Raw genomic sequence first — 17,500 nt, forward strand, 5'->3', positions numbered from 1 at the left:
GCTCCTTGGCGCCTCCCAGCCAGTGTATCCATTCTTGCAGCGCCAGGACGATCACCAGTAGCTCCCGTTTCCCAACATCATAATTGGCCTCAGCAGAACTCAGTCGTTGGGAGAAGAAGGCGCAGGGGTGGAGCTTCTAGCCGACTGGTGATAGCTGGGACAGGACTTCCCCCACTCCTGAATCTGACGCGTCAACCTCGACCACAAAAGGTGATTCGGTGTTAGCAGGTGGGCTAAGGAATAGCCGTTTTAATTCAGTAAACGCAAGGTCAGCACAAGGTGTCCACTTAAACGGAATTTTACTAGATGTCAAATGACAACCAATAAGGTGCTACTCGTTGACTGTAATTCTTAATAAAACGGCGGTAAAAGTTGGCGAAGCCCAAAAACCACCGCAATTGTTTCCGAGTCTTGGGGTCAGCCAATCGACCACAGCCAGAGTTTTAACAGGATATGCTCGTTGTTGTCCCCCCTCGATTATAAATCAGAACAACTGGAATGACTTGGACATTGTTAATTAAGCACTGTAATATTGCCGGTGCATTAGTCTAATGGCATAACAAGGTATTCAAAATGCCCAAGGGGGGTCTTAAAGGCCCCTTCACGTATCTGAACCAGGTGGTAGGCACTCCGAAGGTCAAGCTTAGTCAAAACAGTGGCGGACTGCAATGGAGCGAATGCGAATGAGTCCAACAAGGGAAAAGGGTATTCATTTTTCACAGTAATATCATTAAGGCCCCAATAATCAACACAAGGACCTAGAGTCTTGTCCTTCTTGTCAAAAAAGAAAAATCCCGCCTCCACGGGAGATGTAGAAGGACGAATTAGACCGGCCACTAGTGAATTCCAAATGTATTCCCGAAGGGCTTCCTGTTTGGGTTGAAACATCTGAAATAGTCGGGAACTAGGCAAAGGTGCGTTGGGAATCATTCAATAGCACAATCATATGGTCAATGGGGCGGCAACGACTGTGCACGGTCTTAACTAAAAACTTAACTTAAATCATGGTATTCTTCTGGTACATTATCCAGACAGATAGACTCATGACTCGGTGTAACTAGTGAAGTGGCCCCTACCTCGGCCGATTTCAAACAGTGTGCATGACAGAAAGGGGCTCCAGTTCTCTAGAGCGTGCTTATCCCAGTCTATGTCTGGGTTGTGGGTCTTTAACCAAAGAAGCCCCAACACAAGGGGCGCCACTCGGGATGGCATTACGAAAATACGCCTACTCTCCACGTGATTCCTGGAGAGCCTTAACACAAGTGGACCAGTAATATGTTGTACCTCCACCAGGAGGCACCCGTCGAGGTCCAAAACCTCCTTAGGGTCTGCTAAGAGCTGTAACCTTAAGCTTCTTACAAAAACAGACACTTCCCTGGCAATTCAAGACGCTTACGGTTAGAATTAACAGGTACATGGTTCGGTTCTCCCCGGTTCGTACTCACACTGGTTTGTGCCTGATTTTGCCCCCTTGGTCTCCACCGCTTGGCCTCCCCGTCGGTTGGTCTGTCGTGGTGACCGTGCAGGTCTCACAGGACATGTAACCACCCGATGCCCCGGCTGTCCGCGGTAGAGGCAGACTCCCGCAAGCCACCGACGTCGCCGCTCCTCGGGTCACAGATGACCAACTCCGATCTGCATGGGTTCATCCATGGTGGCTAGTGTTCATAGAATGAAGCGTGCGTTCGCGTTGAGAGAGAGTCCTCCCTCGCTGCCGTGAGTCTCAGCAGCCGACCCTCACTGCTCCCAGGCGAGCTCTCGGTGTCGTTCCCAATCCAAACGGATTGTCAGCGCGATGAGCTCCAGTGTGGTGGTCTCGTCGCGGACCACCAGTTCATTTTTAAGGGAGGCATTCAGTCCCCGACGAAACATACTGCACAAAGCACATTCATCAAACACGCTCTCTGATGCTAGAATGCGGAACGTAATGGAGTAATCAGCAACTGATTGATCACCCTAAACAATCTCTTCCCTTAACCGGATGGTCAAACACACATTTAAATTCTAAAACAAAATTCGGGAAGGAGGTCCGGTCGCGCATTGCTCACCGCCATCGCCCACATAGCCGCTTTGCCAGACAGGAGACTCTTAATAAATGCTACTTTGGACTGATCCAAAGCATACATATATGGTTGCTGGTCAAAAACAAGATAACATTGGTAAAAGAACTGACCGCAACTTCCAGGTGGTCCATTGTATTGCGACGGGTGGGGCAAAGCGGGCTTACCGGAGGGGAGACGCGGCTGCGTCAGCCTGAGGGATTTCAGGGTTAGGCACTCTGCAGTAACCGAACTGCTCGACCAGAGAGCACAATTTCTCAAACCGGTGAGCAAGCACGCCGACCGCTTCTTGGAGCCCTGCCACTGTGGTTTCAGTTTGCCCAACCCGTCTCCCCGGGCTGGCCAAAGCATCTCTCACCTTCTCCGAATCTGCAGGATCCATGGGCGGGTTGGGTTATTCTGTTATGTATTGACCGAGCTCGATAGGGGAAAAAAAATCCCAGAAACGCAGGCTCAGGTAAGGAAAATACAATTTGTGTTTATTTACAAATAGGATCACTACAAAAACGCTTGCTTGCAGGCAAGGACTATCATGCAACAAAAAACACTCGCAAAAGGCGAGGAATAACTAGCTTAATGAAAAACGCTGGCAAAGTGCAAGGATAAAAACAAAGAACAAAAAACGCTAGCAGAAGGCAAGGACTATTAACACACAAAATCTAACCAGTACTAAATCAAACTTGGACTCAACGGTGAGCAAGGAATAATCCGGCAGCTGTTTGCCGCTCCTGAAGTCCCTTTTAAAGTCCATTGATTACAGATGGCTTGCAGGTGTGGCACTGGGGGAACACTCCCTAATCACTCTGACACTGCAAAAAAAAAAAAAAAACACAACAGGGCTAAGATCCGAGCCATGACATGTCCACAGTTTAGTTTACAGCAAAAAGCCCAGTGATGAATTGACAGCGGTCAAACCAGCCAACACCAAAGGTAGCGACCTTAACCTCTCGGCTTTCCAGCCACATGATTTTTAGGGCTTTATAAATAAATGTAACCTATAATTTTGGTTCCTTATTTAGTCAGTGCCTTAGTATGTAAACTTTAGAGTATATGTTTTACTTGGTACAGTATACTTCCAATAAGTACAAGAAAAGCAAACTGGATGTATACTCTCCTAATTTAGTACATTTTAAGTATATACTGTACTATAGTATGTGAACTTTTAGTATATGTTTTAGTATACTTACAAGTACACTTAACATTTACTTGGTGGAGTACACTTCCAAAAAAAAAGTAAGCTGGAAGTATACTCCTAATTTTGAGTATACTTCAAGAATACTTAAATATACTTATTTTTGGTAAGGGTCGAATGGCTCCTTATTGATTGCATTTGATTGTGTGCAGAGTTGATCAAAAAGAAAACAAATGATCACCTAGGAAAAATGAAATAAAAAGAGAACTGATCGTTTTGAGTTAATTTTGAGGATTAGACATGAAGAGGATGAGGCTGTGCTAGCCTATGGTGTGAACATGCCCCAAGATGCACGTCACGAAGAATTTTGTGTATGTATGTTTGATGAACAGAACTCTTCTTGCTTTGGGGTGCCATGTTGGTCTTGCAGATGAATATGCTGTGGACAAAGTCAAAAGTATAAAACTGTCATCAACGTGAGTTACCGTTCTTAAAGATGAACATGTTAAGCTTGCCAGGCAAGTGGTCTTTTAACAGTTTTGTACTTTACTCTTGTTTCTCTAGCTATGAGTTGTCCAGTCGTTACAAACCTGCTCCCCTGGACCTGTGCCACATCAAACTGACCTCCACGCAGGAAGCTATGGTGGACAAACTGGCTGAAAATGCACACAATGTCTGGGCAAGAGACCGCATCCGTCAGGGTTGGACTTATGGCATTCAACAGGTAGCTATTGTTGTCATTGTGCGTTATAACATCAATCGTAGTCAGCGATGGCAAATCCAGGTCCAGAAAGTAAAAACCCTGCCACAGTTTGGCTTTAGTCGCTCGTGCTAGCTAGCTAGCTCCCTAGCAGGTAAACAAGCTCCCGGGGAGTTAGCTAGGAAGCTAGCTAGCTAGCATCTGTGGCTAAAGCCAAACTGTGGCAGGGTATTTTACTTTCTGGACCTGCATTTGCCCCCTCTGATCGTAGGAGATAGTGGCAGCTAACCAATCAAATCCATATCTCTTGATGACTCACTCACTTGATGCCTCACTCCTCAGTTAGCATTAGTAAATGCCTTTCCAGGTGGGCATGCATAGCACTTGTTCTTTTGTTACTGTATATTTAAGGATAGATTTGTGTATTTTGTAAGTGACCGTGTTTTTTAATTTTTTTTATTTCGAACATGTACAGTATATAAAGAAAAACAAACTGATTATAAAAGTACATGTGTAAAGACAAAATATAAAAAAAACATATAAAACAAAAAAACAAACAACAATCAAGCAATGACAGCAAAATAAGATAAGATAAGATATGTTTCACTGTGTTTACCCAGTCATGAGCTACACATTTACGCATACATGTTTGAAAAGGAGTAGGAAGAATCATAAACTTATTAGGTCCTACCCCTTTTAACATAGCGTTACAAAAAAAATTGTAGGTATGTATAGTAAACAAAAAACTGCTAGTAAACAGCTAATATCTTGATTATTAGTAACAAAGGTTATTATAGTAATTATTCATATTGAACACATTGAACAGTGTGCCTTGTGCATATATTGTCATACTTTTACATATACATATATATTTTTTCCTTATCAATAGCAACAATACTAATAATAATACAATAAGAATAATAACATCAACCAATGTTGCTTTTCATTGAACAGCACTTCTTGTTCCCTAAACTTTTCAAAAAAAATTCATTTTATATTTCCTTTTGAACTAGTCTATGTTTGGACATTGTTGTAAATCAGTACTCAGCCTGTTCCAAATTTGTTGAACTTTTCATCATCTTATATTGATCTTTTATTGATCTTTTGCCATCAAACTTTTTTTTCAGTGTACTACTTTTTAGAAATACTTTTGAATGAAATTGTAAAATCACAGCATTTCAAACAGTTCATCAAATCCATAATATTTTTACAAGATAGATGCAGCTACCTTGAATCCATCAAAGACAAAGGCCTGTTGTTCTTGAATACTTTGCCTTTAAGTTATGAATTCCCCTCAAACCATAACCTCCCTGTATTTTTGAAAACATATTTTCAATATTGCCCGTCAGTAAATTATGTCTAGCTTTATTCACCAATTGTACAATATTGAGTACCACAAGATCAAAGAAATTTACAGTTTTACAGAGATTGTAATGATGTCTTGTAAGTGTTTCCCCAAACATCTGAACAATAATTTAAATACTACTAGAAAGCACTACAGAATGTGTAATGATTTCTGGTTGAGAAAATGTTTGACTTTTGATTTCAACGAGTTATCCATGTTGTTGGCAAAACAAATAAATCAACATCATGTCATAACTGTCATTGCGAAGTAATCAAATGTACGCATCGACTAGTTCTTAACCTTTTTGATCTTGGGACCCAACTTTTCCAGCACAAAATGTCCTGGGTCCCTTTCAGAAATTATCATTTGTGCTGATTTATTATTGACTTCTTAAATTTGTATTCAATAACTAATTCAAATCCACTTACAGTTTAAAAGGTTTAAATGTTAAAGTAGAAGTCAACCTTAAACATTTCTTGACAATAATATGCTATATGTGACTTCACTAGTCTAAACATGACATTCTGTTTAGATACAATATTAAATTTGTGGAATATGAGTTATGAAGCAAAATCCAGCCATTTTTAATCCATCTCAGGGGGCGGCCATTTGGCCACTTGCTATCGACTGAAGATGACATAAATGTTTCCCAGGACTCAGGCAATGACAAATCACAGCTGACCCTTTTTTCTAATACTGCGTTGCGATTGTTTTTTTTTTATTTTTTACTTTTTTTTTTTTTTTAATTTGATTCCTTTCCGACATATTTTTACAACAGATTTCTCTGATCACATAATTTGCATCAACAACATCCGAAAGAAGGGCTGACGGGTTGAAGCCATGACTTATTGATCCCCATTCCCCAGAATTCTTTTAGACGCATCAATCATCACACATAATTTGTACATTAATTCACCAGTCATTGTCATTACATACAGTCATTATCAGTCAATCCCAGAACGTGTCTGCACATGTTTCCATCAGGAATGTCACATGTGTCGTTTGTAGCCAGTTCCATTTGTTTGGAATTGGTAAATCAGACGCCAGACGCCAACAACAGGACCCACCCCACCAGGTGAGCCGGCCGCGGTGAGCAACGTTATCTCTCATTCACGTGGCCTCCAGGTCATGGATACTTTGATTATCTGCGTCCTATTGCATTCTGGGAACGGGAATTAATAAGCTTCAGCTTCATCCCGTCAGCCCTTTTTGTTTTCGGGTATAATTGTATGTGAAAAGTGAATGTTGTAAATTGTCTTTATGATTGTCCGAAAGGAAAAATGAACAAATAAAACAACAAACAAAACAAATAAACAATGTTTGCATTCTTCATAGAAACAGCAAAGCATGTTTATATTACAGATGTCCAAACAAGAGTTAGAGCCTGACCATGTTTATTTTATTTTTTAAAGAAACAATGCATGATAACATTACAGATGTCCAAACAAGAATTAACCTTGCCAGTGTCAGTATTATTCAGCTAGCATTTACTTTAGTCATATGACCATGGAATTTTCTTGCACTTTACCCCCTCTTTCTTTCTTTTTTAAATCAACATTAATATCACCACATAGAATTACATGCTTGTGATTAATTCTTGACAACCATTCACCCATAACTCATGAATTCTTCCATTCCATAAACAGCAATAGAGTAAAAATTCTTTCTCGTCCTGTTTTTGTAACAGCCCTTATCAGGGTCAACAAATTCCATTTGGGTCAGAGAATACAGAGTTGCTGTTTTGGGTCCTCCATCTCTCAATTTACTCCACGCTTTTGATCACCCTTGTTTTCATCTGTTCCGGCGAAAGACCCTTTGTTTTAATGAAGATTTTCCAGTTTGTCGACCATGTTTTGATAATTTTCCTGTTCTTCTTCAATTGACGTGCCTTTTTGGCAATAACAGCATTCTTTTTAGTAGTAAGATTTACATTAATAAAGACGTCTTTACCCTTTAACTTTGGACCTTGCTTCAGGAGAGCAATCTTTTTCTATTTATCAGCAAACCTCATCAGCACAGCCGGTTTGCTGTTTCCCCACTGATGGCAGTGGGAAACACATTTCAATGTTCTCTGCTTCCACGGTTATTTCCAATTCTCTGAGTTGGGATATCACTTGTCCCTCCACCGTAGCAATATCAGAATTTAGGTCAGAATCATCTCTACTTCTTCTGGCCGCAGCTTGCCCACACAGCTTAATTTTAATGCCAGTAATTATCACATCATTCATGCGAGCATTCTGCGTTCTAAAACAACAACGCGCTGATCTTTTTCTTCAAAATCTCTTCGTAGCTGTTGCATTTCTTTCAAGCTCTTACAAAGTGAACTGGATTTTGCTGCTTAACTCATATTCCACTAACACAATATTAACCAGAATATAATTTTTAGACTAGTGGGGCTGCATAGAACATATTATTGTCCAAAAAAATGTTTGGGGTTGACTTCCTCTTTACACGTTTCTCAACTACAAAAGTTTAGACTTCATTACTTAGTTAAAAGAATTTAGGCCTCTATACACCAATCCCATGTCAGCCAGCCAAATGTGCTGTTGGCTTGACCGTCGGCACATCATGCCGGAAAAATGATGAAAATACACACTGCAACAAATAGACACCGATGCTGACTATTAAGTACCTTCTGCGCATGCATGAAAAGTAATACTCAGCTTGGAGCAGCACACTCATAGAAATCATATTTCAAAAAGAAAAACAAACATCTAGCTTGGAAACATGTGTTAAACACATTTTCTTGTTTATATTTAATGTTTTGTGCTCAATGTGCCCAACACAAGCAGCGCGGACAGTCAGACCCATGAAAATTCCTCCAAAACGCATCACTGTGACCTGTTGCAGGCCCTGTTCATTTTGAATTTGTTTCATGGTCTATTGTGCTATAAAAATGTGTATTGCTTTAATTTTATATCATTTGATTTTCATTTCATTTATTCATTTGTCAGATGTGCCATACATACAGGACATACAGCATAACTGAAATTACAGTCCTCTCAGACCTGCAAAAATATAAATTAAAAACAAAATAAATAATTTAAAACAATTGTGCAGCCCTCACTGCTGTGAGGGTAAAGGGTAAAGCGCAGGTAATAATAATTAAATGTTAAAAGTAAGAAGTAAAAAATCAGTAGATAAATACAAACAACAATAAATGGTAGCAGTGGTGTATAGTTCTGGGCATGGTGGTGTGTATCATGACTGCCTGGTGGAAAAAAAGTGGTGGCAGAGCGGGTAGGGAATTGAGCATCATGACCGCCTGGTGGAAGAACCTATTCTTCAGCCTGCTGGTTCTGGCCCCAAGAGTCTCCTCCCCGATGGCAGCAGGCTGAGGGCTGTGGGATGGGTGAGTGGGGTCTCCGGCAATCCTGGTGGCTCTACGGGTGAGGTGAGTGTGGTAAATGTCCAGAAGGGAGGGGAGAGAGATGCCTATGATCGTCTCTCCTGCTCTCACGGTGCGCTGCAGGGTCTTGCGGCAGCAGACGGTGCAGGTGCCTAACCACACGGTGATGCAGCTGGTCAGGATGCTCTCGATTGTGCCTTTGTAGAAGGTGGTCATGATGGGGGTCGGGGCTCTCGCACTTCTCAGCTTCCTCAGAAAGTAGAGCCGCTGCTGGGCCTTTTTGGACAGCGATGCGGTGTTGGTGGTCCAGGAAAGGTTTTCTTAGATATGTACCCCAAGGAAGTTGGTGCAGCTCACCCACTCAACAGCAGCACCGTTGATGTTTAATGGGGCGTGCTAGGCGTGTTTCCTCCTGAAGTCCACAAAAATTTCCCTGGTCTTCACATTCAGGTAGAGGTTGTTGTCCTGATACCACGTGACCAGGCGGCTCACCTCACTCCTGTAGGATGTCTCGTCATCGTTGTTCACAAGACCCACCACAGTTGTGTCATCAGCAAACTTAATGAAGAGATTGGAGCTGGATGAAGATATGCAGTCATGGGTCAGCAGAGTGAAGAGGAGGGTGCTCAGTACACATCCTTGAGGGGCCCGTGTTCAGCGTGGTGGTCTTGGAGGTGTTGTTGCTGACCCAAACCGCCTGTGGTCTCCCTGTCAGAAAATCCAGAAGCCAGTTACACAGGGAGGTGCTCAGTCCCATATGGAGCAGTTTGTGGATAGGTTGCTGGGGGATAATTGTGTTGAATGCTGAGCTAAAGTTGATGAACATTCTGACGTGTGGGTCTGTGGTTTCCAGGTAGGTGAGGGCCGAGTGGAGGGCAGTGGAGATGGCGTCATCGGCCGAGTGGTTAGACCGGTATGCAAACTGGTAGGGGTCCGTCCGGGGGGTGGGGGGTGGGGTGGCTTGGTTGTCTAGATGGCACTCCTACCCATCTCAGGTGTCATATTCTTCCTTCAAGAACCTAAAAAAAAAAATTATTGCAAAAGTGACTGGCGAACACAGCCAACCCTAATGTACAGTGTGTGCAACTGGTCTATTATGGTGGCATGTGAATGAAAACTGTGACGGACGGTCACCAAAATTTATGAGTGCCTGTGCATGTGCGGACATGTGTTAATCATAGTCTGAAAATATTACAATTAGGGGTGTTAAAATTAGTGCGTTAATTTTTTGTTAGTTTAAAGTTCCTTTAACGTCACCATTTTTTTTTAACGCACAATTAATGACAGCCTCTTACTTGGAAAGCCTGTACTGGGGGAATTCCAGTCGCAACGGAGCGGACACGTCCACATCCAAATTTAGCAGTACTAAATTTAATAATAATGCATATATTTGTGGAGACTAGGGTGAAGTTGTATTTTACAATTTTAAAGATGTGTATTATTTCACAAGTTACTTCATGTTAAAGATTAGAGAGCTCTTAATATGAAAAGAAAAATGTGCTGAGCGGTAACCAACAAATGCAATTATCCCATGTAGTGGCAGAAAAAATAACCTCAACACAAATCAATATCATACTCGTTTTTTACGGTACAGTACATCTTTTTAATTTTGACTAAATTTTATGAATTATTATGAAATGACTGTATCAATGACGCCCTACAATTGGCTGGCAACCAGTTCAGGGTGTACCCCGCCTACTGCCCGAAGCCAGCTGGGATAGGCTCCAGCACCCCCGCGACCCTTGTGAGGAAAAGCGGTCAAGAAAATGGATGGATGGATGGATGTATCAATGACTAAAAGATGCAGCCATATGTCTATTAGTTTAAATTTGTTTCCACTTTTATGTTAACAAGATTATGAAAACTGAGGCTTTTTTTGGTACATTTTATTGTACATTCAGAACAGATATAAAACATGCGATTAATCGTGAGTTAACTATTGAAGTCAAGCAATTAATTACGATTGAAATTTTTAATCGCCTGACACCCCTAATTAGAATAAAACTAAATCAATTTATAATATATATTTTTTGTATTCTTCATATCGTAATGTTGGCTCCCCTTGTTGCCTCGTTAGACACTCACACTTTATGTCCAAAAAACACGACTGTCACCAAAATTTATGAGCCCGTGTCTGCAAATATTAGGACAAAACTCGCAAGATTTCGGATAATATTAACATCGGAAGCGTTGGCGTTGCCACATTCATTAACATATGGATAATAACGCTTCTGAAGTTAATGTTATCGAAAATATTGCAAGTTTCTTAGTAATATTTTCAGATTATAATTAGCACATTTCTAAAATGTAAATTATTGCACGGTCCACTAGCTGGCGCTTGCGGCCCAACCATGGTTAAGATTAAGAATCACTAGACTAAACCAACACTTGCTGGTAGTGTTGTGGAAATGTCTATTTGTCCGTATAAGATTAGGAAATTAAGTATCTAATTCAGACATGTGTCTTTAGGAACATTAATTATCTTAGTGCCAAGAAAAGAAAGTCAAAAGAGGTCAGCCAAGTATCTCTGTTGCTCTTCTCCTTGCTTTCTGTTTCTCATTATAACAGTCTCTTTATTAAACATTGACTTGAGAGGGGAAAACCTCCTCCCTCACCCACATAGCAAGAAGCACACAAACATAAATTTAATTCAGAAGCCTAATAAGGCAACCCACTAAGCATCATGCTAAATTGATATTTTGCAGAGCATAGCAGACAGTTTTATTGCGGCGATCACCTTACCCCCCAGGACGAGGCAAAGGTTGCCTTGTTTTAACCATTAATTACAGCTAGCTAGCGGCTAGCTTGAGAAACCAACATCTTCATCTTCATTCAAACATTATGATTTACTTAGCAGTGACAATTCAACAATGCACAGTGCACACACATATGTAACCCTAATATGTTGTCGTTGTTTATCGGAGGCTGGGTAAAGGCGGGCTACAAATGGTCTCAAGTTTCTGATGATTTTCTGGTGTCTTCCTGCTAAATATACCAACACGGCAGGATAGGATTCGTGCAAGTCTCACTTTATTCCACACTCTCTAGAACGAGGCTTGCTCGGTTACACCGCTCTCTCTCTCGGCTCGTGACATGCGCAGTACACAAAACAAAACACCTCAGTATGAAACTAAAATACAAAACCAAAAGTAGTAATAATCCACAAAACAAATGAGTAAATTACAAGTAAATAAAAAAATACACATTTCCAAACGTGTTACGCATATATGCAGACACACATTTTCAAATAAAGGACCTAATTTTCATGCTCATGGTCCAAAATTGAAAACAAATGATTTAAAAATTGCTGTGGCTCAGCGGTAGAACGGTCATCTCCCAACTCATAGGTTGTGGGATCGATCCTCATCCAGAATCACTTTCCAATGAATAGTATAGCATAACTGGTGTATGTGCTGATGTCTACTTTGTTAGTTGTTACCATAGCAACCCAGCCTGAAATATCCAGACAACATACTAGATAATTTTTGATGTACAAAAGTCAATATGTCTTCTGTTCTTGTTTTCACATTTGCCTGTCAGGATGTTAAGAATCGCAGAAATCCTCGTCTTGTGCCCTACAGTCTCTTGGATGAGAGAACCAAGAAGTCAAACAAAGACAGTCTGAGGGAAGCCGTCAGAACTCTGCTTGGTTATGGATACAACCTGGAAGCTACTGACCAGGACAACAGTATGATACATACTCTCTACTGCATCACTCCCCATCCATAGCGTCTAACTTACTAACTGCCTTTCACCCTTTCTTTCTTTTATTAGCTTACTTTGATCATAGCAATCTGTCTGCTGAAAAGTTTCGGATCTTCAGAGCTGAAAGATCCTACTGTGTGAATGCAGGAAAGTGGTACTTTGAGCTAGAGGTAAATGGGGATTAGGGTAACAGGAGCCACAGACTACAATGTCCTTGCTGCTATTGTGCATTTACATGTCACAGTTAACATTAAAATACGTAGTTGGCCACTTATAAAATAAAATAAAATAAAATAAAATATAAGCTTTGGCGTATTATGAAAGTAAAATCATGGATCCTTAAAAATACCAGTTACTGTAACCAAGTTTTCTTTTTTCATTTGTTTCACTACTGCATTTGTCTCAGGTATTGACAGCAGGAGAGATGAGGGTTGGCTGGGCAAGACCAGGATGCCTACCGGATCTAGAACTGGGTTCTGATGAACAGGCCTTTGTCTTTGATGGATTTAAGGTAGCTGCATCTGTCTTGTAAAATATTCTTGGATTTCACATGAACTGTTTGAAATGCTGTGACTTCACAATCCCATTCAAAAGTATTTTTAAAAAGTAGTGCACTGAAGAAAAAAAAAGTTTGATGGCAAAAGATCAATAAAAGATCAATATAAGATGATGAGAAAAGAGAACATGTTGTTGTTGTTATTATTATTATTATTATTATTATTAACTTATTCAGTCCCAGCCATTTTCACTGAAGCAACCCCCTTCGCTCCCGGCTGTTTTACTGGTTTTTGGCTGACTTTGCACACACAGAATATTCAGTTTTATTCCTATAAAAACATGGAACCTACCAAAAGAAAGATTAAAGGGTGATTAAAGCCATTAATAAGCCATTTAATAAGCCATGGCTTCTACCCGTCAGCCCTTCTTTCGGATGTCAATGTTGCAAATTATATTATGCGATCGATGTAACCTGTAATAATGTGACCGAAAGGAAAAAATGAATAAAACAAAACAAAGTGAGAATTCTCACTTTAAAGTCAGAATTCTGCCAACCTTTTTCTCTCTTCACTGGCCCTAATCCTCTTCCGTACAGGTGTGTACTGACTCCCATTTAACATGATTTTGATTGTGATTGGTTTATTCTAAACACAGCCCCATCCCCAGTTATAAGAGTGATAATAAGTTATAAGAGAATAACTTATTTTTACTTCCAATTTTTTATTGAGTTGTAGAGGTTACAGGTCACATTAATAGTGGAAAACATTATTATTAACACCTATTTATCTTGTAAAAAATGACATTTGAACAGGGATATGTAGATCAGTCCAGGATGTATCCCTCTTCTTGCTGGGATAGTCCCTCCAAGTGTAGTAAGGAAGGCAAAGCAGCTTTGTTTCTGTAGTGGCTAGAGTTGGGGCACATTTAAAATATTCTGGAAGCTGGTTCCATTTATGCTAAAAGCAGCTTCACCCTGCTTACTTTTGATCCGAGGTACTACCAACGGGCCACTTCCAAGGAATCTCAGCGCCCTACTGGGTTTATATAGTTCAAGGAGATCAGACATGTATATTGGGCTCATGTAATGTTTTATAAACTAACAGTAACACTTCCAAATCAATTCTGTACGTAACAGGTAGCCAGTGTAAGTATATAAGAATAGGAGTATACGCTCAGTTTTTCTATTTCTAGTTAAAACTCTAGCAGCCGCATTCTGAATAAGCTGAAGTTGCGAGTTGTTTTTAGGAAGGCCAGACAATGTGACCCCACCCAGTGTATATACAAGTGTGTGTGTGTGGTGCATTAAAATTGGGAGCAGGTGAAGCGGAGCAGAGGGAAATGATATCCCCATGCTCCGATCCACCTGCCTCCCAGGCATGTCAGTGAGTGTATGTGGTGCATAAAAAAAAAATGGGGGAGGGTGGGGCTGTTACACGGACAGGGGACCGCAGCACTGCTCTATACTGCGGTTTGCCCCAACCAATGCCCCCCCCCCCCCACACACACACAGTTGTGTGGTGCATTAAAATTGGAGGGGAGTTGTAGGGCGAAGATGGTACCCCCCAAAAGTGTGTTATGTGCCCTATATGTCTATAAAAGTGTATTGTGCAAAATTAGTGCAGTGAGTCAAGAGGAGCGACCAGCGCACCCGCCCACCAAACCCCCATCTACCACACCGGGACCCCGGCGGGCATATGGGACCAGCCCGGCGGGGCGATAGGGCTCGCCCCCCACATACTGGGCCCGCCCGAGGTGCCAGGTGGTCCACCGGAGCGGGGCGGGCACAACACCAACCCAGCCGCCCGCCCGGCCCCCGGAGCGCCGAGACCCGGGCCACGGATGGAGCCCCCGGCCCAGGAGAGGGGTAGGAAGGCGGACAGGGGAGCGGGAAGGGACAGGGGAAGGAGACGACAAGAAGGGCAGGAGGCAGCGGCAGGGCCGCAGAGAGAGGGGGAGAGGAGGAGGAAGGGTGACGAGGGAGAAGGGACAGGGAGGCGGAGGACGGGTGGGGAGAGGCGAGGAGGGAGAGGCAGCAAGGGGGAGGAAGTGGGAGGGGAGAGGGGACCACGGGGCACCCCAGCGCCCCACAGGCCCCGAACCGCGTCGCTGGGCCCAGAGCGACGGACCACGCCGGGGCGGCGCCGCCCCGGACACAAGGAAGAGCCCCGCAACGCAGCACCCACCAAGAGACCCAGGGAACGGCCAAGACGCAGCCACCACCCAGCAGCCAACAGAGAGGCAGACCCGCCCACGCCCAGCCAGGGGGGGACAGCACCTATAGAATTAACCCTGTGGCATGCAGTGAATCCGAATATTAACCCTTAGTGCCCATTGGAGGTGAATCTGCTCGATCCTGTTGGCAGCAACTGGTTTCCTGACTATAAAAACACAACCATTAGTTACAAATTGCCAAATACAGAAACATCAATGTAAGTTATCACGATGTGGTGGCTCTCGCTAACAGGCAGAATTAAGGAACCAGAATTAGGTTAAAATATTCTATATACGTAGACCATGTTTCTATAAATTTTGATATTTGGTTTTTATTTGAGGCAGATATTTTTTCCATTAAAATGTGATTTATGAGGAGGTTAGACCATTGGTCGATATTCAGAGTTTGTTTATTTTTCCAGTTAACAAGGATTGTTTTTTTTGCGATAGTAAGGGCTACAAGTGTAGATTGAAATTGTTTATGTGGTAAGTCAGTTGTTGTTAGGTCGCCTAGCAAACACAAGTTTGGAGATAAAGGTATCCTACAGTCCAAGATAGTGGAAAGTTTTTCTAAGATTTTAGTCCAGAAATACATAACCGGAGTGCATAAACATAAAGCATGAAAATAAGTGTCATTCAAGGTTTAGGGGTAGAGTTCGCCAGTCGGTATAAAATATAAGTATAAAAATAATTGAAAATTTAATAGAATATATATCTATATATATAAATGGAAATAAAAACAACTAAATATATATATATATATATCCAATAAATAAACAAAAGTAAAAATAAATACAACAGTAAAAAACGAGATTCATAATAATAATAAATGATATATAATAAATGAAAAAAATATGTATAATAATATGTATAAAAATAAATATGAACAAAAAAACTTTTAGAATAAACGAAAAATATATATACTGTGTTGCATAATAAATAAATAAATAAAAATGTTATGGAAAAAAGGACTGTCAATGAAAACAGAACATATATGATGAATGAAAAAGCATTCATAATAAACGAAAAATCATACCAAAACGAAAAAACATTTAATAAATGAAAAAAAAACTGAAAATATTTATTTATTTTACGCGGATTTCCATTATCGTGGGTAGTTTTTGGAACATAACACCCGTGAAAAACGAGGGAACCAGGGTATATATCTAGGAGGCCATTCAGTTGCCTTTTCAATAATTTTCCCAATAATAGGACGTTTGGAGATCGGCCTATGATTATTTAACACAGAATTGTCCAAATTGCTTTTCTTTAGGATGGGCTTGATAACTGAAGATTTCAGGGATTTTGGAAATGTCCCAGATAGGAGCGAGCCGGGTACAATTATTTAATAAGCAGTAAAATGGCAGGACTTGATGGAGTTCGATTTTCAAACGCACTCTTAGTTTTGTTGGACTTGATGTTTTCCAGGTTCAACGGTGGCACCAGGGCAACGAGCACTTTGGGCGTGCCTGGCAGGCAGGGGATGTTGTTGGCTGCATGGTGGACCTGAATGAACAAACCATGATGTTCACCCTTAATGGAGAAGTACTGCTTGATGACTCTGGCTCTGAACTGGCTTTCAAAGACTTTGATGTTGGTGAAGGTTGGTGTTTTTCACAGACACTCTTTTGCAATTGTGTAACTGCTAATGCTAACCCTCAGTGTTACCAAACATCCCATGGTTCAATTTAAGTATTTTGTTTTCGGTACTACTAATATTTGGCCAATCTATACATCATCATTGGCGGAGGCACGTGGTAGCCAGGGGTAGCCACGGCAACAACGGTATGGCTGCATGGTTAAGAACCATTTATTTAGACATTTTAGGTATGAACTTATGGCCACCCCTATAGTCATAGTTTCACTCTGGCCTCCCCAATTAAAAATTAATGACTATGCCCATGTACATCATGTGTATTAAAATTAGGAGTTGAAAATAACACATTCATTACAAATGAACATTTTGGGGGATTGGTGCAGAATGTATGTAGGTTAATGTGCAATATATAAAAAAAAGTGGAATATTGAGACTATGTAACAATATGTGATTGATCGGGCCCCAAAGTGAAAAGAAAACTTGCTGGAGAGAACACGGCACAGCCAACGGCAAAGACAAAGGAACAATCTGATGTGTTTGTGGTGGTGCTGCAGGGCTAATGATTGGGATCGAATTACCAATTGGTCCCTGCTTGCCTCTTTTCTCAACTCCACCATGCGCCACCTAGGGGAAGAAAAGAAAAACATAAGAAGAGCCATCTGTGAGAAAGCAAAACTCAGAGTAGATCATGACAGAAGAAACAAGAAGAAAAGACAGCAAGGACTACATCAAATGTCAAAAGGCACAAGTATGAAACATGCATTAATGCCAATCAATTTTGAGCCCAAATGTCTGTCATTCTCAATAGCAGTGGTCCCTGGGCTGATTCTTAGACAGAAGGTGGTCTCCCTTTTTTTCAAAACAATTTGGGGGGCACCTGCATGTTGGAGAATGTGCAACATT

At 41.3% G+C, this 17,500-nt stretch overlaps 1 protein-coding gene across 2 annotated transcripts in view; it reads left to right on the forward strand.

Annotated features, from left to right (window-relative positions):
• ryr2a (ryanodine receptor 2a (cardiac)) overlaps nt 1-17,500 on the forward strand; it is a 233,607-nt gene that overhangs the window by 85,348 nt on the left and 130,759 nt on the right. For both annotated transcript variants that reach the window (XM_077550282.1, XM_077550284.1), the window contains 6 exons: nt 3,585-3,668; nt 3,757-3,916; nt 12,127-12,274; nt 12,361-12,461; nt 12,698-12,802; nt 16,429-16,603. In XM_077550282.1, coding sequence (XP_077406408.1) covers nt 3,585-3,668; nt 3,757-3,916; nt 12,127-12,274; nt 12,361-12,461; nt 12,698-12,802; nt 16,429-16,603 — 773 coding nt within the window. The remainder of the gene's footprint in view (nt 1-3,584; nt 3,669-3,756; nt 3,917-12,126; nt 12,275-12,360; nt 12,462-12,697; nt 12,803-16,428; nt 16,604-17,500) is intronic.

The sequence above is a fragment of the Vanacampus margaritifer genome, chromosome 18, assembly GCF_051991255.1.
Source record: "Vanacampus margaritifer isolate UIUO_Vmar chromosome 18, RoL_Vmar_1.0, whole genome shotgun sequence".
Classification (NCBI taxonomy): Eukaryota; Metazoa; Chordata; class Actinopteri; order Syngnathiformes; family Syngnathidae; genus Vanacampus; species Vanacampus margaritifer.